The sequence below is a fragment of the Condylostylus longicornis genome, unplaced genomic scaffold, assembly GCF_029603195.1.
Source record: "Condylostylus longicornis isolate FDR11 unplaced genomic scaffold, ASM2960319v2 ptg000130l, whole genome shotgun sequence".
Taxonomy (NCBI): domain Eukaryota; kingdom Metazoa; phylum Arthropoda; class Insecta; order Diptera; family Dolichopodidae; genus Condylostylus; species Condylostylus longicornis.
In genome coordinates this window covers 2018049-2045250 of record NW_026578098.1, presented here as the reverse complement: position 1 = coordinate 2045250, position 27202 = coordinate 2018049, and the positions used below count along the sequence as shown (strand labels likewise).

General features: G+C 31.0%; 1 protein-coding gene across 3 annotated transcripts in view; it reads right to left on the bottom strand.

Annotated features, from left to right (window-relative positions):
• LOC129614958 (membrane-bound transcription factor site-1 protease) overlaps positions 1 to 27202 on the bottom strand; it is a 67166-nt gene that overhangs the window by 926 nt on the left and 39038 nt on the right. Inside the window, exons 2-6 of one of the 3 annotated variants that reach the window (XM_055529943.1) lie at positions 2508 to 3708; positions 2332 to 2454; positions 2026 to 2253; positions 1204 to 1946; positions 154 to 1150 (exon numbers count right to left, since the gene is read on the bottom strand). In XM_055529943.1, the coding sequence (XP_055385918.1) occupies positions 154 to 1150; positions 1204 to 1946; positions 2026 to 2253; positions 2332 to 2454; positions 2508 to 3708 (3292 nt within the window). Of the gene's footprint in view, positions 1 to 148; positions 1151 to 1203; positions 1947 to 2025; positions 2455 to 2507; positions 3709 to 27202 lie in introns of all 3 variants that reach the window. The other 2 variants (XM_055529942.1, XM_055529944.1) reach the window with 2 other exon arrangements.

Sequence of the window (27202 nt, the reverse complement as noted above, 5' to 3'; positions counted from 1 at the left end):
TTAATGAACGAAATTTATAAAACATAAATGAAAATAATTACATACTACAAAGTTCTTGTGAAAACACTTAAAAGAGGTTGCGATTAGGATAAGTCGAGAATACAACATTTATGATTAATAACAAATTAAACCCTGAACCATTACGTACCTCACCTTTTTGACTTTCTAATTTTCTTAATAAATTGGAATTATTTTCGCCATCTTCACCATTAATTGTGTGATGTGGACCAGCCGCACCAACACCAAGGCCATTGTTCAACATATTTTCATTAATAAGCATGTCGTTTCGCAATTTCAAATCTCGGGGTGCTGTTAAATTTAAAAATATAGGATGCCCCCAATTTAGAGTCAAACATTTGGGTAATACACGTTTTTGTTGAGAATGTCGGGGATCTAACACCTTTGAGTATTGATTTAAATTACTACCAGACATTCTTCCTGGCAATAGTTTTGTTGGGGTAGCAACATCAGATTGTAATATTACATGATTATTTTTGTTCAAATCATGCAACAAACTTGATATGTGATTGGTCATCGTAAATTCTAGTAAAGCATCTAAAAGCCAATAGCAAGGTTTTTCTAAATGTGTTGAGTCCAAACAGTTAGAATCGCCAAAAATAGCTACACGACCTTCTCTTTGATTTAAATTTTTGTTTTCTGTTTTGATAAAATGCTTGAAATTTTGGTTTTTAATATCATTAAAATTATGTGTATCATTAATATCATTCATTTCCTGTTCATTTTGCTGAGGTGGTAAGTTATTATAATTTTCCCCTTGAAGATTTCCACTATCATCTTCACCAGCCCCTGCATCTAAATTGTTTGCTTCTAAATCATTTACTAAATCATCAAATTTTTCTAAATTTTTAATAATTTCGTCATTATCAAATTTTATGGTTTTTTCATTTTTCGTTTTATTCTCTACTTTTATATTTGTATCTTCTAGCAAGGTTCTTTTATTTAATATAGGGTTTCTCTTGACATCTTGCTCTTCAAGATCTAGATCTGGTTGATCGATGACGTTCTCATTAAACTTGTTTTGTTCATATTCAAGAGTATGAAATTTGTACAAATCGCGATCAAGTTGAACCAAACCTAGTATGGGAACGGAAATTTTATACCGAGCTCTTTGTTCATTTGTTTTTAATATCTAAAAATATATAAGATTTCAAAATCATCTTTCAAAGCACAAAATATAAGTACCTCTAAACCTTGATCATGCAATTCTGCCTCTATTAAAATAGTTCCATTCGTTTTTGGAAATCGTATTATGTTAGCTCCACTAGCGTAATACATGCTATGATCTCCTAAAGCGTAGTATCCTTCTCCAACAAAATCACCAAATGCTATACCAAATTCTCTTAAAAGTTCATTTAAAGCGGGAATATTAGAACCACCAGTATCTGGCATCCACCACTGCCTTGTGTTTTCATCGAAAAATTTAATTTTTTTCATCACCGTCGTGTTATACCAATCTGCAAAGACAATGATGCTGAGGTTTAAATTATAAACGTCATTTTTTATTTTAGTGATTTCTTCATCGAAAAATTCTTCTTCTGGATCAACAATTAACAATGTTCCGTAGTTAGAAGCATTAAAACAAGTATACGGTTGTCCCAGAACTTCTATATAATAACCAGCATTTCTTAAATGCGTATACATGTCTTTGAAATTGGTATGGATATGATCGGCCCTCCAATCTAATGGATCCGATTTAATTTTCAAATTGTCTCTCGGCAGATAACCTGGAGGGTACCGTAAACTATGATATTGGTCCCAAAGAATTCTTTTGTGACGTGGAGGTTTTGGTATGATTTTAACTCGAATGGGAAAACTGACAGTACTATTACGTGCTTCAATTTCGTCTGGCCCAGAATGGCTTTGAACAGTGAGGGTTATGTGACCCTGGGCCAAACCTTCAAAATTTAAACCATTTTCGTTTACAACTGGAAAATAATAATAAATATTAAATTATTTTAAAATATTTAAAACAAAGAAACTTGTAACCACTATATGAAAAAGTACCTATATGCACCGCCATCCATCCGGACCATGGCCATAAAAATTCTGAATATGTTACTGAGACGTTTAATAAATGACCATACTGTGTAATATAGGGATGCCATGTCGGTTTGTTAATAACACGCCCTGTTACACCCATTCCATTTAAAATTGTAACATTAGCAATTACAGGTGAACATGAATAGTATAATGACTGCGTACTATATGGCCACATATAATCCTCTGTGAAGTCTAAATAAGGTGGGCTCAATGTAGCTTTCGGAGAATATGTCGAAAGAATTTTCATACTCTTCAAAATGTTTAGCTTACCATGACCTTGTTCAAACATGTTATTGTCTGTTAATCTTGTAGCCCCTTCAATCAAAGCTTGTTTCATTGATGATGGATTTATCATATCAATTTTGTGAAGTACTCCGCTTGCAATCAGTGTGACTAAATTTCAGAGAAATCAAGTTTTACCTATTTAACTTTAAATAAAAGTATACCTGCTCCTGCGACAACTGGCGAAGCAACTGAAGTACCTGACAAAGATCTACACCCACCTCTAATATTACTTCCTTTAACTTGACTTCCATAAGTTACAATATCGGGTTTTAGTCTTCCATAACCTAGTGGTAATTCCCAAGTTGTCATTCCTCTTGAACTAAATTTTGCAATATTTTCCTCAAAATTCATTCCACCAACTCCTATCACATCGCTTTGATCCCCTGGGTTATTTAAAGTCCCATATAACGGCCCATCATTACCAATAGCTGATATCATGATGACTTTATTTGCTGTTAATTCTAGAACTTTATCCACGAATGGATGATCCAAAAAATCTGGGCCCCCAATACTTAAATTTAATATATTTATTTTTTTTAAAATGGCATAATTAAACGCATCTAAAAACCATGATGTATATGATACTTGGTTATTAGTAAAAACTCTGTATATGTGTAATTCTGCATCTGGAGCAAAACCAAGGCATTCTTTTGAACTAGCTATAACTCCAGCAACAAACGTTCCATGACTAACACCGTCGTCAAGTGATTTTTCATTGGTCCAGTTTGTACGTTCTTTGATTTTTTTAAAGTGTGGGTGATTTTTAGACAACCCTGTGTCAAAAACAGCCACTTTAATACCTTTGCCGGTTATACCCAACGACCAAAGCACATCCGCTTTTAGCATTGAAGTTATTTGTCTTGGAATGGCCCGTAATAATCGTCTGTTAGCATGTTTAAAAATATCATCGCTAGTCTGATTTGCTATACCCGAGTTATTGAGCGCATTTAAAATAACTTCGTTAATAGGACCGGAAGAACTTTCGGTTGTTGAGCTTTGATGTAAATTTCGTTGCAGATTTTTAATTGATTCTGCGCTTTTCTCAGCATCGTGTGCAATTTTTTCTATCAATTCGTACAGAAATTTTTCGTCTTCTAGAAACTGCTGTTCTTCTCGTGTACTGTCCGATTCACCTGATTCGTTATCATAATCGTTAATATATTTATTGCTATCTTTTTGTATAGGAACATATTTTAAAGAGCGGTGTACCATGCGTTGTGGTGTCACGCTTTTAACAGCTGGGTGAGATTTTAAAGCTTCCAATCCAGATAAGCTTGTATCCTCTTCCAATAAAATTAAATCGAAATCACTGGGGTAATCACTGGCTGGATTTGAACGTGGTAAAATTTTCCAATTGATTATCTGCAATAAAGGAAGGAAAACAGTAAGTTTTAAACAGTTGATTACTATAATGTGGTAACAAATTATATACATACATATGTAGTTATTTAATTAACAACAAAGTTTCAATGAATACAAAGGGACTCTAATTGTTATTGGATTGTAAAAATGTCGACACGAAAATACACTAAAGAAAATATTCTAAGTCACGGTATGTCTAACTTTAATTTATATTACCCAAAGATGCCAAACGTTCCCCAGTTTTCTTGTTTAAAATAATCTTTTTAATCTTGAAGAAAACTTTAATTTTTCTCTTTTTCAAAAGTTTTTTAAAAAAGATTTGATTATGAAAATGTAACAAAACTTAAAATTAAGTTAAAGATAGTGTACAATGCTCTTAATATTGGTTAACCAATATTGCCATTTTTTTCCCTCCCGGGTACCGAGGCCCTTCGGCCCTTCTGACGTTGACCCATAGGATCTTTTGTGATTCCGATCCCCACTTACATTAACTCTACACCCAGGCCCCTAACAAACCTATGGCAGTATGGCAGCCACATCAAGCTGCGAGGTCCTCCCACAAAGGGTTACAAAGTCCCTCCCCCGAAGCATCTCAGTCGCAGGCGAGCAACCGTTTCGCATTAACAGAATAAGTGCTCCATGGTTTCGTCCTCTTCCAGGCATAAACGGCAGACTTCATTCGCCACACTGCCCATTCTTTTCAGAATTCAACCCTCGAGAGGCAGTGTCCACTGAGAACCCCCACCAATAGCCTCAAATCTGGACGACCGAGCATGGCCAGACGTCGTCCCCCCAGTCCCAGGGGAGGCACAAATTTCTTAGAGTACGACAGGCCCAAGCAATCGTTCCAGTGTTCAAACCTGGCTCGCTTCTCCCATCCACTCACGGCACGCAAGACCATTACTCTTGGCATCCCAAAGCATGGCTCCGGCCCAATGAAAGGAGCCGCCACTCCCTCCCTAGCAAGACTATCAGCTCTCTCATTCCCATCCATATGCATTCCTTCAGCAGCCTGGATTCTACTACATCAAACGATAGGGCCCCAAGAACTAATAATAAATATCCTGATCCTTCTAATGTTCCTTCTGATACAATCCAGAGCACACAACTCTATGGCATATTTCTTGGACTGAAATATCAATGGACAGTACCCCAGGGCGCTTGTTAGGCTTACGCCCTCACCGTACACACCCACGCCCACCGCCTTATTGGTTTGGAATCCATCCGTATAGACCACGGCTCCGAGGCAAAGTTGAGGCCCCCCCCCCCCGTCCCAGATCTGCCTACTTATTAGAATGTTTGTTTTTTTATATTGTGATTTTTGTACAAACATGTGAGATGCTAAAGACTTCACGTCATATATTACACATATTCTTTAAATTAATAAAATCAGCAAGTAAGTATAATTCATGCTTTAATCATAATAACGCATTTGAAATAAAGTAAAAGTAAATCTCATGGAAGCGAGTAAAGTGAAATATTACTGTTACTTTTTTTATGGTTGGTTTTATTCATAAACTCAAGAAGCTAAAAAAGTTTTGTGTTAATTTTTTGAAGATAATTGGTTCCCAAAAGACTTGTAGCAGTCAAAACCCTTCAAGAAAACTTTTCAAAACCAATTCAAGAAAACTTTTTGTATGGAAATGGCCTCACATATTAAAGATATGTTCCAGCTCAAAATCAAAGCATTTTTAAGTATTTCATAAATTTATTTGTTAATACAAAAATTAAAGGAATTAAAATTACAATAAAAACTCAACATAATTCGGTCGTCTACAAATTATACTAAAAATTATACACTGAAATGTTTTTTTATCCCAATGGTATTTTTTACTTCGCAAAGTAAAATAATGCAAAATTTTTTTTCCAGTGGGTTTTGGTAACATATAGAATTCAAATATTCAATTTCAAGAAATTCCATCAATGTGTTCCGTAGATATGATAAAAAATGTAAAATTGGCCCTCAGATCAGTTTCCGAGCCCTGATCTTTCCAAAAAATTTATATGTGCGTTGCTTTAATACGAAAAATTTAAATATTAAATTTCAATGAAATCGGTTGATTATTTCTCTTTATATACGCAAAAATGTATATTTGGCCTCTAGTAAACGTCCAGTTGCTGACGCCTGATTTCTTCCAAAAGGTGATTTCGCGGACGGTCGAGCGAAGCTTATCTATGAAATTTCAAGTAAATTTGTCGAATATTTTCTTCTATAAATTTTCATCAAAATCGGCTCAGCCAAACTTGAGATACTGAAAATAATTTATTTACACTTTAATACCATGGAGAAGTGTGTTCCCACCGAAAACTCGATATGCAAAATTTGTTGCCATCACATCACCTACCTATTGTATACACAATGCGGTCGGTAAAAAGTTAACATTTTATTTTTCTACTTTTCAACTTTTTAAATTCTATTTTTCAGTTTTTTCGATAAAATATTTTTATACCCTGCACTTCGTGAAGGGTATATTAACTTTGGGATGGAGTTCGTAACTACTTGAAGGAGTCATCTGCGGTATGGACATATATATATATTCTTGCTCAGCGTAAAATTCTGAGTCGATTTAGACATGTCCGTCCGATCGCACGATAACTCAAAAACGAATAATGCAATCGACACCAAACTTTCACAAGTTTTTTCTTTTGTGCCAAGGACGAACCCTATTGTTATTGGACTAATTCGGACAACGGGTTCGGGTAACTGCCATACAACTCAAAGAGTTTATTTTAAATATTTCAAAAACTAATAAAGCTATAAATATAAAATTTTGTATACATGTGTCCAATTATATTCTACACATGCTCTAAAAATTATAATGGGATAGCTGCACCGGTTCGGGTGGCTGCCATACAACTCCAACAGCAAATTTTTTATATTCGGAAAAATAATAAAGTCAGATTCATGAAATTTGGCAGTCATGTGTCCAATTATAGGTCAAATATATTTCTGAAGTTTTAGAGGAATTGCAGGACAGGTTCGGGTAGCTGCCATACAACTCCAGAAGCTAATTTTAAATATTCGGAAAAATAATAAAGTCAGATTCATGAAATTTGGCAGTCATGTGTCCAATTATAGGTCAAATATATTTCTGAAGTTTTAGACGAATTGCTTGACAGGTTCGGGTAGCTGCCATACAACTCCAGAAGCTAATTTTAAATATTTGAAAAAATAATAAAGCCAGATTCATGAAACTTGACAGTTGTGTGTCGAGTTATAGGTCAGATATATTTCTGAAGTTTTGGTGGAATTGTTTGACAGGTTCGAATAGGTCCCATACAAGTCTAAAAGCTAATTCTTAATATTTGGAAAAATAATAAAGTCAGATTCATGAAACTCGGCAGTTGTGTGTCCGATTATAGATTAGATATATTTGTGAAGTTTTGATGGAATTGCTTGACAGCTTCAGGTACGTGCCATATATTTTCAAAGCTAATTTTAAATATTTGAAAAAATTATAAAGTCAGATTCATGAAACTTGGTAGTCGGATGTCCAATTATAGGTCAGACATATCCGTTAAGTTTCTATAGAATGATTTCACAGGTTCGAGTAATTGCTATACAATAACGAAAGGTGCATGGTATAATTTAATCGGTTTATACCGACTGAAACGTTTTTACTTGTTATTTTTCAGTTTTTTAGAAAAATATACTGAAAACCACAAAATATATTATGAAAATTTCAAGTAGGTACAAAAACCAAATAGTAAAATTATAATTCCTGACTTGAAAAATTTGCGACAAAAAATGCTTATTAATTTCATTTTGTTCGTACGTCCGCCCGTCGATATATTTACAATACTTCTACACTCTTGCTGATAGAAATATCATACGTACATAGATCTTTACTAGAAACTTATTTCGCTAAAACAAAATTTTTACCTATCACCTTCCCTCTAAGTTATAGCCCTTCAAACCCCTAAAAATGGCATTTTTCAACTAATTATTACAGCAAAACCATAAGCATTTTTCAAATTTTGCAAACGCACAAAAATAGATGTTGGCTTCTTCTACCGCGCCATACCATACTTGAACTTTAAAAAAACAAAAATCGTGCAGGTTATAGCCACTAATTACTAGTTCATTTCGTTAGAAGAAAGTTTTTGACTACCTCTTAAGTTATTGTCTCACGAAATTTGTAAAATTTAAATTTTTGGTACTTTATATTTCCCGAACCGTAAGCTTTTCCAAATTTCTACAAACGCAGAAAGCTAACGAAATATTCTATGCCACTAAAAAATATAATTACTTTTTTCCAACTTTATCATTTTTCAGTTTCTGAAAAATTTGATTTCAGTGTACGTAGCGACATCTAACCAAAAAATATTTCAATCACGTATCTCTTACTTATCTTCCTCTAAAAGTTACAACCTTTCTTAAGTTTTAATCATGAAAGTGCTTTTAAAATTTTATAAAAGTTATAAAAGATGCGTCGTTTCAAGTTGTCCTCCATATAAAAATAAACATAAAAAGGAACTTCTATAAGTTCTAAAGTTTCTGATGCGGTAGTTTAGGTAAATTAGCGAATTAGAAATATGTGAAAATAATTCCTAATAAAGCTATAATCATAAAATACCCAAAAAAATATATTTGGACTTTTAATATAAAAAGATATGCAAAAATTTTTATGAATTATGAAGCATATAAGTTTATTAATATAGTATACACATGAAAAATATATATGTACACTACATCAAAAAATTGTACATATAGCAAATGTTTTTAGCAAAATTGATTTTTTTTAACAAAAAAAGAATTTTTTTAACTTCAATTTCAGAAAATAAATAAGAAAACTTAATAATTATTTAAAAGTAAATTTGAAAAAATTGTAACATTTTTAAATTTTTAAAATTTAATAAAAACATAGTCAAAAAATTGTACATACAACAAGAAATTGCACATACATTGCAAATATTATGAAAATAAAATAAAATTAATAAAAAGTACGGTTTCCTTTAATTTTTAAAACTGCTGATAATCGATTTTTCATTGATAACGCCAACTTTTTTGTATCTTCAGATGAAATTTTGTTCAATTCTTCGGTTATTTTGCACCTTAGGCTTGCTATACAGTAATTGGCAAAACCCGTTTCACGTTGTAAAGAAGCCAGTTTCTAATAATATATGACGAATGCTTTGGATGATTATCATGAACAAGCATAAAATCACCAGCAATTCCGATCTTCCTAGCGCTTTTGACCAAATTTTGTTTCAAAATATTCAAATATCCCATCTTGTTCACAGTTGACTCCGCGAATACTAGCTCTCCCACACCATTTGCTCCAAATACCCCCAAACCATAACGTTTCTGCGTCCATGTTTGATGGTGGGGAATAAATTTTTGTTTTCTAAAAGGGTATTGACTTTACACCAAACGAATCGTCGGCCATCAGACCCGAAAATGTTAAATTTTGACTCGTCAACAAATATTACTGACTCCCAAAAAGAATCAGGCTTTGAAACAAATTGTTTGGCATACTCTAAACATTTTTCAACATCCGTTTTAGATAATAAAGGTTTCTTGAGTGAAACACAGCCTTTAAAACCTTTATCGTGAGGAAATTACGCACAATTTGAAGATTTACAAACATGCTTAGGGGACTTTTTAGACAAGCTGCTATCTTAGGACCACTAGTTTTTGGATCAACTTTCAATTTTTCGCTTTGCATGCTCTGAAAGTATGTCTTTGCGACCTCTACCAGGAGATACTTCAAAAGAAATGTTTGTCTTATAGTTTTTTATAACGCTTTGTATGGTAACTCTTGGTCTTTCGACGATTTCTGCAATTTCAGCATAACTTTTACCTTGCTCTTTCGAGTTTACAATTAGTTTTCGTACATCTATAGGAACTTTGGATCGGTTACTATTCATTTTAAAGCAAATTATTTTAATATTCTAATATGGTGTGTTATGATATACTATACCCTGCCGCGGTTCAAAATTTTTAAAAAAAAATCAGTACATTTTTGAATCTTAGAAGACATATAAATTATTTAGTCGCTCATTTGGCGCCTGAAACTAACGGTTCTACAATTTTGGTTTTTGTTTGTCATCTGCATGTGCAATTTTTTGGTGTATGTACAATTTTTTTACTATGTTTATTTTTAAATTTTAAAAAATTTAAAAATGTTACAGTTTTTTCAAATTTACTTTTAAATAATTATTAATTTTTCTGAAATTGAAGTTAAAAAAATTCTTTTTTTGTTAAAAAAATATCAATTTTTCTATTTTGATGTAGATTGTACACAGATTGTACAATTTTTTGATGTAGTGTAGATATATATGTGCAGTGCTGTAGTCGTAAAATTAGCATAGGGTATACGCTTGAGAATATCACTTTTTGGTAAAAATAAACAAGGTTATTTTTAATTATATTTTTATTAAAAAACAAACACCAACTTTTCATCAACAATTAAAAAGAATTTAAATAAGCTTTTAAGCCAGTATCAATAAACTTACTTAAAGAAGTTTTCAAAATTATATTTTTTTGAAAATCAATGTTATTTTGTCAACAGCTGTTGCTAACTTCAAATAAACTACAGAATATGCAAAATTAACGTCCACAATAACGTAGTTTAGCATGGTTACCATAGCAACTTTAGTTAAAGAAGAGTATTTGATAAAATTCAAATATATTTTCAATTGTATAGAATTGGAAGAGAATCGTTTTAAATCGAAAACCAAATTGTTTATGTATTAGTTTACATCACTGCTGGATAAATACAGCATTGGTAATAAGAGAACATCTATCTTGAAGAAGTCGTTTTTACTTTTTTTTATAAATGATTTTAACATCAGAAAATATAACTTTATTTTTATTTAAACTTTAATTTTTTAACATATTTTCTATTAAGCAAACATAATAATTTTTAAATATTAGGAAAGTTTAAAGTTTTCATTTCATTGTGGTTTTAAACAAAATTACTAAATTTCAAAATTTCAAAACATTTTCAAAAATTAAAGGTTCGGTTATATTCGTTTTCCGTTTTTCGTTAATGGAGGCTTGTTTGATTATTAATTTGAATATAGTTGATATATTTTTCCCAAGAAATTTTTACTAAATGAATGAAATATTTTGTGTGAATTGTTAATTTGAAAATTTTTTGCAATTTTTAGTACAATTTTTATCATCATTTTTTTTTTACTATTACAAAGAAAGAAAATAATAAATTTTTAATAAAAAATTTGAACAAAATCATAGGGTATACGCTATTTTTAAGTAAAACCACTAGGTATACGCTATCTAAATTTTAAAAGCATAGGGTATACGGCGTATACCCCCGTATATCCTCCACTACAGCACTGTATGTGATCATATCAGAAGTATGCATTGTGGGAGATATATCATACAAAATTAGCACACTCGTTAATATCAAATGTACATTTTCTCAAATTTGAAAAGAAAAATTTCAGTTGATTTTAGTGCAACTAAATACTTCGAAAAAACAATTCCTTTATTTTTTTTTCTGTAGTGTAGCATTTATTGAAATCTTAAAAAAATGAACGAAACGTGGAAGGTCTTTTTAAATCAATTTTTTAATGTTTTAATAACACAAAACTTTAAGAATGTTAGCACTAGTAAAGTAGAAAAAGATTGAATTTTAACTTTTTCTAATTAAAAATTTGAAAAAAGTGGATCTTGTGTGAGATTTGTGATGTTAAAAAAGGCCCTCTACATCTCCCATGAGAACACGTGTAAATTCGTCAGCTGTGAACTGTTACTATCTCTTAGGGTCCAGGCCTGTATTTCTGTGAGCCGTGATCTGACCTATAATTGGACATACGACTGCCAAGTTTCATGAATCTCACTTTATTATCTTTCCCGAATATTTAAAATTAGCTTTTGGACTTCTATGCAGCTACCCGAACCTGTCAAGCAATTAAACAAAAACTTCAGAAATATTTTTAATTTATAATTGGAAAAACGATTGCCAACTTTCATAAATCCGATTTTAATATTTTTTCAAATATTTAAAATTAGCTTTTGGAGTCGTACGACAAGTACCCGAACCTGTCAAGAAATTTCACTAAAACTTCAGAAATATATCTAACTAATGTCTTTATATCTAACACGTCCCAATGCTCAGAGAGAAACTTGAAAGCAGGACTTTATTTTATATGGGTTTTCTTAAATCGAAGTGAAATTTTTGAGAAGAAATATTAAAATAAATTCACACTTATTATAAGGCAGGTAAAATTTAGAAAATATATTTGAAACATCAAGAAAATATATTAATATTTTCATTCATAATTATTTTAAAATTCTTGAAACAGCGAAAAAACGACAAGCACAACCTCCGCCTTCAACGTTTTATATGTTACTAAAAGCATTTCATTATTTTTAAGTGAACAGCTTTTTTTTCTAATAGGGTAAGCTAACTCAAGACATGGGAAGTAGCTGTAGTGTCAAGTTGAAAATATAATTAATGAAAGATAATTATTAAATATTGATATGAATACATAGTAAAGAAAAAATTTGAAGAGGAAATCAGAAAATAATATCTAAAATACAATCAAATATTATTTTTTCCAATACAAATTTTATATATACTTCTAAATTTTACCTCTATTTTCATTTCAGAAAAATTTTTAAAATTTTATATATTACCTAAGTAAAAAAATATTTAAAAGGTTTTGAAAAAAAACAATAATATATTTTTATGACCGGATTCGAATATTTTTTTTATTTTTGAAATAAATAGTATCTTAGCAAATTACTCAAAAACTCCGATTGTACTATTAAAATTCATACACAGGCAGGGCCATTTTGTAAATAGATTGCTCTTGTTTACCTGCTAATAAAATATGAAAGAAGAGCACAACAAAATTTTTGAAGCACTCAATATAACATGTTTGAAATAGTTTTAAAATAATTATTAAAAAAAAATTGATTGGAAATAGGTACATATATATTTATTTTTAATAACTTAAAAACTAACTGAAATTATTTGAAACAATTTTATAAGTAACCAATAAATAATCTAAATGAAATAATTCAAATTGTTGAAATATGTCAACCTATATTACTTTTATTATTATTTTTGTTAGCCGACACTACTCAACTTACCTTATTGGGAAATACAAAATTGTTCTTTCTTCTTTTATCTTGTTCTTTCCTCTTAATGTCTTTACATCTAACAAGTCCTCTTAGAAATAGTAAAAAAAGTCCAAGAGGACTTGTTAGATGTAAAGACATTAATTTAACCTACAATTGGACACACTATTGCCAAGTTTCATGAATCTGACTTCATTTTTTTTTCGAATGTAAAAAATTTGCTTTTGAAGTTGTATGGCAGCCATCCGAACCGGTGCCGCGATACCATTAAAATTTTTAGAGGATATGTAGAATGTAATTGGACACGCCAGTCATGTCAGTAAACTCAAGTAAGGTCAATTCGAAAGACGACACCTCATTTCCGTCGTCTTTCTTTTATAAAATTTAACAAGATTTTCCGTTAACTTAAAATAATAAAATTCTTTCCCATAAATTTCATATTTCTTACAAATTTGCATAATACAAAAAAACTCATAATCAACAGTAATTACTTTCACATAAAAAATTGTTTTCACAAAAGCTAAAATATCAAATTACTAAAATAAATTTAACACACTTAAAGTAATTACTGCTGAATAAATAATTTTATGCTTCCAAGTACCTTAAGTTAATAAATTCAATTTTAAAATCAATTATTATTAAGTTTACTCTAGAATAAGTCGGTTAACTGTTATTCCGAAGAATAAGGTTAAATAAAAAAATAAGTAACTAAAATTTAAATTTGGGTGTTTTTATTTTTTTATTACGGAAAAATAAAATAAACGTAATTGGCGCAGAACGGTAATTCTGCTATCCAAAGATAGACAGTTTAGTGATCGAACCATCTAAGTGTTATAAATTTAAATTTATAAACAACTTAACAATTTAAACTAAAGTTTAAACTTTGCCAAATTTTTTTTTTTTCCAATTTGTAAAATAATTTAAAATTTTAAAATAGTAATCAAAAATAAATAATAATAATTTAAAACTTTAAAATAGTAAAAAAAATAAAAAAAAAAAATCTGATGTGATCAGCACATAACCGACCGCATTGTGTATTGTCTAGTTAAATGAAAGTGTTACAGAATATTATAAAAATGTCTGTTAAATACTTCTTTTCAATTTTTAGGACTTTAGTAAGCTTATAGTTAATATACCTAGAAAAATGTAAATTTGGCTCTTAGTAAAATTTCGCTTTGTGCTACCCGAATTCCCTGAAATGCTCGCCAGTAAGTTTCGATAACAACCAGAACTCAAATATCAAATTTCAAGAAATTCCATCAATTCGTTCCGTAGATATGGTGAAAAATGTAAAATCGACCCGCACATCAGTTTGCGAGCCCTGATCTTTCCAAAAAATTTTTATGTTCATTGCTTTAGTATGAGGAATTCATATATTAAATTTCAATGAAATCGGTTGATTATTTCTCTTTATATACACAAAAATGTATATTTGGCCCGTAGTAAACGTCCAGTTGCCGATGCCTGATTTGCTGCAAAAGCTAGGAATTTTCACGGACGGTCGAGCAAAGCTCATATATGAAATTTCAAGTAAATCGGTTGAATATTTTCTTCAAAATGGTGAAAAATGTAAAATCGGCCCGCAAATCAGTTTTCGAGCCCTGATTTTTCCAAAAAATTTATATGTTTATTGTTCTAATACGAGGAATTCATATAATAAATTTCAATGAAATCGGTTGATTATATCTCTTTATATACATAAAAATGTATATTTGGTCCGTAGTAAACGTCTAGTTGCCGATGCCTGATTTCTTCCAAAACATAGAACTTTTCGCGGACGGTCGAGCTGAGCTTATATATAAAATTTCAAGTAAATCGGTTGAATATTTTCTTTAAAATGTTCAAAAATGTAAAACAGGTCCGCTAAAAAGTGCAGTTCCCGAGGCCTGATATATACCAAAAGTTATAAGACAGGTTGCTAAAAATAGTCTACTTACACTTCCCTACTATGGAGAAGTGCATTCCCACCGAAAACTCGATATGCAAAATTTGTTGCCATCACATAACCTACCTATTGTATACACAATACGGTCGGTAAAAAGTAATATAAAGTTTTAAAATAATTAATCATAATAAATTTAAACCTGAAAAAATTAAAATAAAAACAAAAATCGAATGCCAAAAGAAAAAAACAAAAATAAAAAGTGAAAGACTTTTAATTTACGAAATTCCTAAAAAACAGAAACAGAAATGGCATTAATTAGTGATAACACAAATAATAAAAATAATAATAATAATAGTAATCAATTTACTCTAACTGTCAGTGATTTATTAAGAGATGCTCAACGCATCCACGAATTCAGAGGAGGTGACGATTACGCTTTGTCGTCATTCCTAAGAGAGGTTGATACTATATTACCTCTATTCAACAGTAATCCAGACCTAAAGCAATATGTCTTTCAAAGAACTATAATAAACAAGATACAAGGACCAGCCTTAGAAGTCATAAGAACATTAGAACCAGATGCAACCTGGAATAACATGAAAGAAATTCTAGTCAACAATTTCGGCGTCAGGGAGACTTATCATCAGCTGTACCAGGAGGCTCTATCTATAAAGGTTCAATCTGTAAGTTCAGTAAGTGAATTTTTTAATAAGTTAAAAGTTATATTAGGGAAATTAAATGAGAAGTATGAATTCGATGTAAATAAACCTAAAGAATTTAGCCCTAAAACAAATGAATCTGTAATTTTAGGAATTTTCTTAAGTAATATAGATGCAAATTTGGCGTCTATAATAATAAATAAAAACATTCAGAGCTTAAGAGAAGCCTACAATACTTTAACTAGTTTAAATTTAATAAGAGAAAGAAATTCCAACAATAACTATGGCAATCGGTTTGATAATAAAAATAAATCTAGTAATATTCCAAAAAATAATAAAAGTTTTAATTCAAACTCAAATTATAATCAGAGAAATTTTAATTTTCCAAATAATAATAGATATTTAGGACACTCTAACAACTCAGGACAGACTAGATTTAATCGTAGCAATAACAACAACCATACTAATAATTACAATAATAATAATAATAATAATAGTTTCAATAATTGTGGACGAACAAGATTCAATAATAATTATAGAGCTAATCACCAGGAACCGATGGAAGTAGATCATATTCAGGGTGAGGTAAATTTTCTTGCGACTGGGCAAAAGCGAATTTACCGATAGTAGAACTAACAATAGAAAATGAGAAAATCAGATGTTTAATAGACACTGGTTCTTCAACCACTCTTTTAGATCATAATAAACTTCCTAGATATAAGAGGTACAATATTAAGAAACCTATCCCTTATAGCACCATAAATAGAACTATATATGTCAATAAAGAAATAAAAACAAATTTGCCTTTAGAGTTTAATGAAGATGCAGAAATGATCAGGAAACTAGTGAAATTTGACAATAAGGATTTTCATGGCATAATAGGTCAGAATCTTCTTAGGCCTCTAAAAGCAATAATTGACATGGAAAATGAGTTCTTACAAATAAATAATAATAAAATTAAAATTTTAGATAGTTGTCCTTATAATGTAAATGAAATTCACCAACTAGATTACAGTAGTATAAGTAACAATGACTTTGAAAATTTGAAGAAATCTCTAAACTCTGAAGAAAAGACTCATTTAAATAAATTACTAAATAACTATAGCGATCCCTTCTTTAAAGAGGGAGACCATTATTAACTTACACTACAGAAATACAACATCAAATCATAACAACTATTGACAGACCGATATATTCTAAAATATACAGATACCCTCAAATACATGAGAAGGAAATATCGAAACAAATATCCGACATGCTTAAGCAAGGAATAACAAAAGAAAGCAACTCACCTTACAATAGTCCTTTATGGATTGTTCCCAAAAAAGGCGACAATTCAGGACAGAAGAAGTGGAGAATTGTGATCTACTACAGTAAACTCAATGAAGTGACGGTTGACGACAAATTCCCAATTCCTAACATCGAGACCATATTAGACAAAATTGGCAGGGCACAATATTTCACCACTCTTTATAAACAAAATATGTGTTGTCTATCTCGACGATATACTAATTTTCAGTACAACTCTAGCAAGAACATATTAACAGTATAAAGTTGATATTTAATAAATTACGCACATTTAATCTTAATATTCAATTTGATAAATGCAATTTTTTTCGTAAGAAACCGAATATTTGGGCCATATTCTAACACCAGAAGGAGTTAGACCGAATCCCAAGAAAATTGAGGATATCCGTAAATTGAAATTACCGGAAACTCAAAAACAAATAAAATCGTTTTTAGGTATGTCTGGCTACTACCGAAAATTTATTCGAGACTACGCTAAGGTAGCCCAGCCTATGACTCAGTACCTAAAGAAGAATGTGAAAGTGGACACAAACGACTCTTATTATATAAACTCTTTTGAAAAATTAAAAAAACTGGTTACTGAAACACCCATACTTAAGTACCCTGACTTTAACAAAAAATTTAAATTTGTAACGGATGCCAGCCAATATGCTATTGGTGCTGTTCTCCAACAAGACAGCCACCCAGTATGTTTCGCCAGTAGGACCCTCAACGAACATGAGAGGAATTTTGGAAAGCAACTGAAAAAGAACTATTAGCAATTGTGTGGTCGACGAATTACTTTAGGCCCTACCTTTACGGTGTTAAGTTTGATTTACTAACTGACCATCAACCATTAAAATGGTTACACTCGAAAACACAGGGTAAAGACGTTAACCCAAGACTATATCGTTGGCTACTGAAACTAGGGGAATACAACATTAACATTGTAAAAGGTAAAGAAAACAAAGTGGCTGATTTTCTCAGCAAAATAAATAATGAGACTCATGAAATAAATGCAATCGAGACGATTGACTCAGAAAGGGGGTGTGTCGAAGATACAAATTCTTTACACAACAATGTTGACGAAACCGAAACAGTACATTCTCAACAGGAAGACCTTAATAACCATATACCGATACTGGAGACGGTTGTGAACCGATTTAAAACACAACTTATTTTAACAGACCAAAAAATTAGAGAAATGGAGACAATACATAAGAATAGGAAAATTTATATAAATTAGCAAGACTTACAAAACAATCTATCCGACATTCTAAGAAGATACATAAAACCGGGTAAAATAGGAATTTACACAGATAACATTTTGCAACAAAAATTAAGGAAACTGTTTAGTGACATTAAGGGAATAAAATTTGTCAAATGTTCATTTCATGCAAAAGACATGAAGACAGAAGACGAAACTTACAAACAAATAAACAAATATCATAGACTAGAGACTGGACATACCGGAATTTTGGAAAACTACGAGGGCTTAAAACGACATATATACTTCCGAACCTCAAAGTTCTTATTCAAAAATGCATTAACAATTTTGACACTTGTAATGGAGCAAAGTATGACAGGAATCCAGTAAGAGAAAAATTCAAATTCACTGAAACTCCTGAAAATATCAAGCAGATTATACATATGGATGTATACACGAATTCTAAATCAAATTTCCTTACCTTCTTAGATAAATTCTTTAAATTTGCAACCGCTTACTATCTCGAGGACAGAAATAACCAAACTGTAATTGAAAAATTAAGGGAATACAAATCACAAAGAGGGCATTTTAAAAAATTAGGAACAGACAATGAATTTCGTAGCATAAATATAGAGGACTTCTTAAGAAAAGAAAATATAGAACTTCATTTAGTTAAACCGAATTCTCATACCGGGAATTCTGACATAGAACGATTACACAATACACTTAGCGAAAAAATTAGAATGTTAGGAATTGAAAATAAGGACCTTAATATTAAAGAAAAAATTTTTAGGGCTTTGGAGTGGTATAATAATAGTTATCATTCCACAACCAAGGAAAAACCAATAAATATTCAGGAAGGTGAATGTGACATAAAAACAATTTATAATAATATCCTTAAAGAAAAAACTAGGTCTCTAAATAAAAATAATGCTAAAAGAGAAAATTACCAAGATGATAGAGTAGAAGGTTATATAAAAAATTATAAAAGTGTTAGGCACAAAGAACAATCTAAATATATAAAACATGCTCTTGATAACATTCATTCCTTCTAATATTAAGAGAAAATCAAAATTTTCAGGTAAAATTAACCTTCAAAATGCTATTGCTGACAATAATACTGACATTTTGCCAGGGACATCTAACAGTAGAAAAAATTAATACAGGACTTGGTTACTCAGAAATAAAACTGGACAATGTTAAAATAGTTAAGACTTATGATACAATTTTACATATAGTTAATATTGAAGAAATTTCGAATATTTTAAATACTTTTGAAGCAAACATAAAACTTGCGAACTTAAACGAAAGGGAAAACACTTTACAATTTCAAGTACAGACAATTCGTACAAAATTACAAACACTAGTTCCACACAGACAAAAACGGGACTTAATCAATTTCGTAGGCACAGTACACAAATGGCTTTATGGAACAATGGACAACACCGGCAGATTAGAAATTGAAAAACACTTAAATGTTATAAATCAAAATAATCATATGACAATAACCAACATTAACAAACAAGTAAAGATTAATCAGAATTTTACTGAATCTTTCGTGAAACTTAAAGAAGCAATAGAACAAGACAGAAATACAATTTCGAGAAAATTTAACATGATTCGAGAACATGACAAACAATTACTTACACAAACAATTTACACTTACTATGCATTAAAATTAAAAATCTTACAAGACAACATAGAACACTTACAAGATAACATATCATCAGCAAGATCAGGTACAATATACAGTAGTATACTAACAAATGAGGAAATCATCGAATACGATATTGATTTTGACAAATTGCAAAATATTAAATTAGGGGCTCTAATAAATGACAAAAATAACTTAATCTTCGCCATAAATATTCCAAAAGAACTTATAACATTAACAAAGTCATTACTAATACCAATGACCGATAAAACTAACAGAGAATTAAAATTTACTCCAGAAAACATTTTAAAATTTAATAATAAAACTTTTACCTATGTAAAAAATACGGATTTGAAAAATTTAAAATTATCAAGCCATTGCCTCGTAAAAAGAAATTGCAATAAATCATTTAATAATATATCAAAGTTTTGGAAATTGAAAAAGGTTTAGTAATTGCCAAGAACCAAAATAATGTAAATCTTTCTAGTAACTGTGATGAAAGATCTTTTCTTCTCAAACGAAATTATCTAATTTTAATAATTGTTCTATAAGTATAAATAATTATTCAATAAAAAACGAGCAAAAAGAATTTAAAGATAGATTTTTATTACTAGATTTAAAAATTAATATTACAAATCTAAACAATGAATTAAATTTTGATAACATTATCCTAAGTTAAATTAAAAATCTTAGTAAAATTACAGAAATTAAGTATAACAGAAAATCTTATTATATATATGAAATTATAACATTTATATTTATAATTACTATTTTGATCATAATTGTAATATTCGGTTGGAAGTACAAAATTTTTAAAATTAAAATTAATATGAGGACTCAGGAGAGTCTTAAAACAAGGGAAGGAGGAGTCATGTCAGTCAAATTTAACAAAATTTTCCGTAATTTAAAATAATAAAATTCTTTCCCATAAATTTCATATTTGTTATAAATTTGCATAATACAAAAAAAACTCATAATCAACAGTAACATAAAAAAATTGTTTTCACATAAAAGCTAAAATATCAAATTACTAAAATAAAATTTACACACTTAAAGTAATTACTGCTGACTAAATAATTTTATGCTTCCAAGTACCTTAAATTAATAAATTCAATTTTAAAATCAATTATTATTAAGTTTACTCTAGAATAAGTCGGTTAACTGTTATTCCGAAGAATAAAGTTAAATAAATAAATAAGTAACTAAAATTTAAATTTATGTGTTTTTATTTTTTTATTACGGAAAAATAAAATAAACGTAATTCGCGTGTACAAAATTTCATATTTATTAGTTTTTGAAATATTTAAAATAAAGTCTAATGTATGACAGCTAATCAAAACAACACAAAAGAACTAACTTGTGAAAGTTTGATGTCGATTGGATTTGTTTTTGTTATCGTTCGATTGGAAGGACGGACGGACATGTCCAAATCAACGCATAATCTTACACTGAGCAAGAAAATATATATATGTCCATATTACAGATAACTCCTTTAAGTAGTTACAAACTATCTAATAACACAATTTGTTTCTTTTAATTTAGAGTCTTTTTTGAATTAAAATATACTGAAATTTATCATTTCAAATGAGTTTCTTTTTCGTTGAGGTCGAGAAATTTTGAAAATAGGTGATTTTTTTTTATTTTGTGTGATTTTTACATTTTAACGGCAATGACAGGTCAGATATTATTTCTTTTAAGTGTTTTTGAAGTATATTTTAAAATTTTATAGAGACCTGGCAAAAAAAAATTATTATAGAAAGACGCTCAAATATAGGTGGTATCACAGATACACCACTAAGCAGCTAGATATATACGCTGGATATTCAACGTATTGAAAATTTTTTTTACATATAGATTGAATTCGACGTTTTTCGAATTCGCAAACTAGAGAGCCAAAGTATAAAATGGTTCCACAGCATATTTTGATATTTTGTTGGTATCTGTGGGAAATTCCCATATTATATATAAATCTAAAAGTGATGGAAATACAATGAACTAGAAAAGTTTTCGATTCGCCACTGTCAAGCGTCAATTACGTACTGCGTCAAAAACTGGTAGAGAAGTCCGTCCTTTGATAGGAAGAAAACCTAGCAATTTCAAAGCACACATTTTATCTGAAGAAAGGTTTGATCAGCCAGTCTATCTGCCCTTTTGTGGAGCGTCAAGGGGACGTGCGCTAAGTAATTCGAAGGCATAACAACACAGAACACGTTGGTCTCGCAAACTATGCAAAGTACCCCTGTGTTTAATTGATAAAAAACTGTTTCGAAATATTATAAAAAAAATTAAAATGCAATATTTAAAAAAATTAATATGATAAAATAACTATGAAATTAATAAAATACCCTGAGGATACCATCTCAAAAAACCATTTTCCAATTAAAATTAAAAAAAAGATTAATAGTGTTTATTTGCATTAATAGTGTTTATTTCCATCACCACAACCAAATAATAAAATATATGTAAATTACAATTCTGCCCGAAAAATGCTTTAATCTTTTTTCACTTGGAAAATTGCTATTTTATAAAATATTTAGAGTTTTAACCAACTTTATTAATTTTCTTAGCAACTTTAATAAGAAGTCTTTTCGATTTCTAAATAATTTATTTTGTTCAAAAAAAGCAAATATCTATGTGAACAATATCTATGGAAAAACTGTTTGAGTTGTATGGCAACTATCCGAACCCGTCGTACGAATTGGTTCAATTACAATAGCAGCTGTTCGTGTCAGAAAAGAAACAACTTGTGAAAGTTTGGTGTTGATTGCATTATTGGTTTTTGAATTATCGTGGAATCGGACGGACGGATGTACTGAGCAAAAATATATATGTACATTTGCCTACACCGGAGACGACTCCTTCAAGTGGTTACAAACTCCATACCAAAGTGAATATACCCTTCACGAAGATGCAGGGTATAGTGAGAATTCAACCTTTGTGTGTCAGTTCCAAAATTTATGCAATTATTGTAAAGTTGAATGTTTAGGTACCATTTCACTTATGTTGCGTTTAAACCAATTACTTTCTTTATCAATTATTTTTGCATTGTTAAAATTAAAAGCGTGATTATGTGTTAAACGATGTGTTGCTAATGCTATTTTTTCAGTTTTGTCGATATGAATAAGTTTGCAATCATTAGAAATTATTTTAATTTGGTTTTAAAGTATTGTCTGCTTTAACCAATATAGTATTTATCACAATTTTTGCAATTTATTTTATAAACTATGTTGGATTTCCCTTGTCTTTAACGCATGTAAATATTTTTAAAACTCTTTTGTCAATATAATATATAAAGTTGCATTGAAAAGTTTATATATTGTAATTATAGATATATTTCTCTAAATACGTTTTCAATTTTCTTGTTTGTTTCAGCGAATAAATGAAATTTTAAATGTTTGAAGTTTTTTCATCTACGGTAACTGGACTTGTGTTTATTCTATTGTTATCATTAAATCTTGTTACATTAAATGAATGAATTACTTTATTGATGAAAAATTTTGGGACAATCTTTTTGTTTTAAAATATCTTTCATTAATGTAACATTTTTAGATAGGTATTGTGCAGAGCTTGTGATAAAGCACTCAGTTTTAGATATGAAACGACCGGGAGGGCGTGGGTTCTGCACATTACACACTCCACAGTGGTTCCAATATATCCTAAAAATATTCAAGAAACTGAAGCACAGCCTCGGATAACGATTGATAACACGGTAGCTAACATTGGCACTCATACACGGACAAAAATTGGACAATTTAATGTAAGAACCATGATGGAGTTTTGAAAATTGGCTCAAACTCAGAGGATGAAGAAGAGATATGGGGTTAGAGTTCTGGGAGTATGCGAAACAAGATGGCCCTGTATTGGCGAAATGACAACTGCAGAAGGCAATAAGTTGATATACTCTGGTAGCAACAGTGGCGAAAGTAATGGTGAGAGTATTATAATAGACCATAGCATATCAAGTAGCCTGATGAGCTGGAAATCAGTCTCAGGTAGAATACTCCTGGCTAGATTCTACACCAAAATTGGAAAATTAACAGTAATCCAATGTTATGTCCTTACAGAAACAACAGATGAAGAATTAAAAGATGAATTCTACGCCTAGCTTAGGAAAACTGTGAATGACATCCCGAAAACAGATATTGTTATACTGATAGGTATAACAATATCTGTTTTGATAGATTGTGATACTGACCTTAATACAAAAACTGGCTCCAGAAGTGAGGTCGATGCGTACAAAATAATAGATCCACACGGCACAGGTTTCAGAAACAATAATGGTGAGCGTCTCGTGGACTTGTGCACATAATTCAACTTGGCTATAGGTGGAACCCTCTTCCACCATAAGAAGGTCACCAGGCACTAGTACTAAAAACCAACTTGATCACATATGTATCAGCACCAAATGGAGACAATCTCTATTAGATGTACGAACACAGAGAGTAGCAGATATAAATAGTGATCACATACTCATAACAGCGGATCTAAGATTAAGACCAAGTGCTCTAAGATATGCAACTGCCTCAAGAAGACTTCATAATTTGCCGGATGCCGCCTTAGCAAGCTTTAGTCTATTTTCAGCGTCTTCTTCGACCCCTCCGGTTGTCGATATTATACTGCCAAGGTAGTTGAATTGCTCAACATCTTGTATAGCGGATAGTGTTTGCTGCTTTGATTCGGAGTGATTTGGTTTTTCTTGTATTTATTTTCAGACCGACCGCTGCTGCTTTTATATGCAGGTCACTCAATTTTGCTTGCATGTCTAAATGTGTGTGAGACAGCAGAGCGATGTCATTCCAAATCCTCCAGGCGGCTCGTTAAAGTCTATTGTATGCTCTTGGAGTGGTTGTTTACTTCCGCATTATTTCGTCTAGGGCTATGTTGAATAGTAGCGGAGAGAGTTGACACCCCTGTCTTACACCTTTGTATAAAGCTTGTATGAGGTTCGTTATTTTTTGTGGTATTCCTCTACCAGTTAATACTCTCCATATGGCCTCTGACCTTACTGCGTCGAATGCTCTCTCAAAGTTGACGAATGTTAAAGCCCAACTTCTGCGGGGGAGCCAACTTCTTCAAAGTATTCTCTCCATCGCCGCAATTGTTCAGGTGTGGAAGTTAGTAAATTGCTATTTTTGTCTTTGATTGGCCGATTAATCGTGGTGTTGTCGGCGAGCGTTTTAATTTTGCTGTAGAGGGTGCGTAAATGATTTTGTTCGGTTGCTGCTTGGGCTTGTTGTAGTGTCTGCGTTTGTCTTTTCTGGCAGACTTCTTAACTTCTTTTGCAATTTTGTTATATTGTGCTCTTAGTTCGGGCGTGGGGCGTGTTAAATTTTCGATCCTGAGCTTTCTACGTCTTTCAATATTTGTCTATGTCTCATCAGAGATCCAGATCTTTCTTTCTGGTTCCATGGTTCCTAATATTTCTTCACCTATTTCGCTTATACATGATTGTATATTCTCTGGGTTTATGTGCCTCTCTTAGTCTTGGATCTTCGATACAAATTCCTGCTTTGTATCCTCCAATCGTAGTCCTGTAATGCGCAGTTTTCGTCTTCTTGAGGCAAGATTATGGACCATATTTTTTTTTTAATTGTATTTGAACGTCATTAATTAATTTTACTTTATTTTAGTAAATTACAGTAATTTTTTGATTTCATCAAAAAGTACAAGAACAAATGCACCACCTGTACCTCTGAGAATATTTGTGAACGCTCCCTTGAAGAAGGCTGATGAGCCTTCCTGTTTGGCTATTGTAGCCCAGCAATGTAAAGTATTTTTGTAAATAATTTCTGTCTTCTTACGCCCTGATTGCATCTTCATACGACGACGCACTGTATCGAATGGATATAAAACGATACCCGCGACTGTTGTAACGACTTGAGCGATGGCCTAACTGATACAAATAGGTGTGTTTTTAGGATCAGGGAGCATGCCTTTAGCTGTAAAAGCCGGAGTACACGGCACGGTAAATAATAATACCTTGAACTGAAACGCCAAATCCACGATATAAGCCAAGAATACCAACTGTTTTGAAAATTTTGCTTAAACAGTTGCCGAGGCCTGAGAATTCACGTTCTCCGCCACTTTTACCGATATCAGCAGCCAGTCTTGTACGGGCAAAATCTAAGGGATATACAAAGCATAACAAAGTTACCCCAGCGGCAGCACCACAAGCTAAGTTACCTATGAAATAGCGAGTGAATTGTGTATTTTTGTCAACGCCTAAAAAGAATTGCCCCTAACAGAGTTCGTTAGAGAAGCTTTGTGAAAGGCCTATGCTCCCAAGGAGAGTAAAGCAGGAACAAAAAAAAAATTGTGCAGAATATTAAATTATAGATTTTATTCAGCATATTAAATATTATATTCTTTTTATGTTGTAATGAATGATTGAGAGAATATCAAGAATAAAAATCACATTTATATAAGACACAACAGGTCGCACAGTTAATTCACGTTTATGTTTTTTTTAATTCATAAAGTTTTAGTGCTACACAATTTGGCTTTTTCATACTTTTCTGTCTATTTTTATGCAGTTTGTTTAACATTTAACATTTTTGCTTCATTTCGATAAACCGATGTTGGAACCTTGTTGTCATATACATTTTTTTATTATTCAACATTTCAAACATATATTTTACGTAATTATTTTTGTACGTAAGGACTTATCACTGTTTTGGACGCATCATTATAATTTTTAAAAAACTGTTTCGTCACGTCATAATTTGAAGTGAATCGAATTGATAAAATTTTTTAACATTGTTGTAAAAGTTAGTTATTATATTAACGTTTTTATTTCGAATGATTTCGATTATTATATGCCAAATATTTTATCATGTTAGGAATCGATATCCCTTTCTTTGTTAATAGGATACATATTTTTAAAACTAAAGCTAACATTCTCTCAAATTCACTAGAAAGTTTTATTGAAGTAAAATTGTAGATATATTTCTCCTCATTATGGATACAGACATTGTTATGTTTAAAAAAATTTTTTTTCAATGGTTGATAATTTTTTCGAAATATAATTCTAATGCTTATTTTCTAGATGATGATAACAAAAGAATAAACACAATTCCAATTGCCGTAGATGAAACAAAACTTCAAATATTTAAAATTTAAATTTTTCCCTGAAATAAACAAGAAGACTAAAAGTGTGTTCAGAAAATTTAATTGTCAACACAAGTTTATATATTACAATGAAAAAAGGGTTTCAAAAATATTTACATGCGTTAAACATTTTTTTTTTTCATCGAAGGAAGGAGGAAAGCGTGAATGTTACTAACATGCCATTCCCTGACAACCATAGTTAGTTATGTGTTTTACCACCAAAACCGCGTCTTATATTTAGACCCTAGTCCCTTTAGATCAATCATTAAATTTTCTTTGATATGGTGATTTGGTGGAGCGCATTTTGCGCCAAATCAGAAGGCAAAGTCCTCTTTAACCTTCTGGGAGAATCCCGGATAACAAGGAGTCTCTACATTGACATGTTGCTCTAGACGAACTGTATGTCTCACCGCCCTTTCGTTAATTTCGTCTACTACATATGGAATTTATCTCTGTGAAAATATCCATTTCGCAAATACCAAGGAGCATGCACCATATTCGCAAAACCCTATTCTGGAACGTTTGTATTCGCTGGACATGTATTAGTTTGGCACATCCCCACAACTGGATACCATACAACCAAACCGGTTTAATAATTTGGTTATAGAGCAGGAGCTTATTCAGTATCGGCAACGTTGAC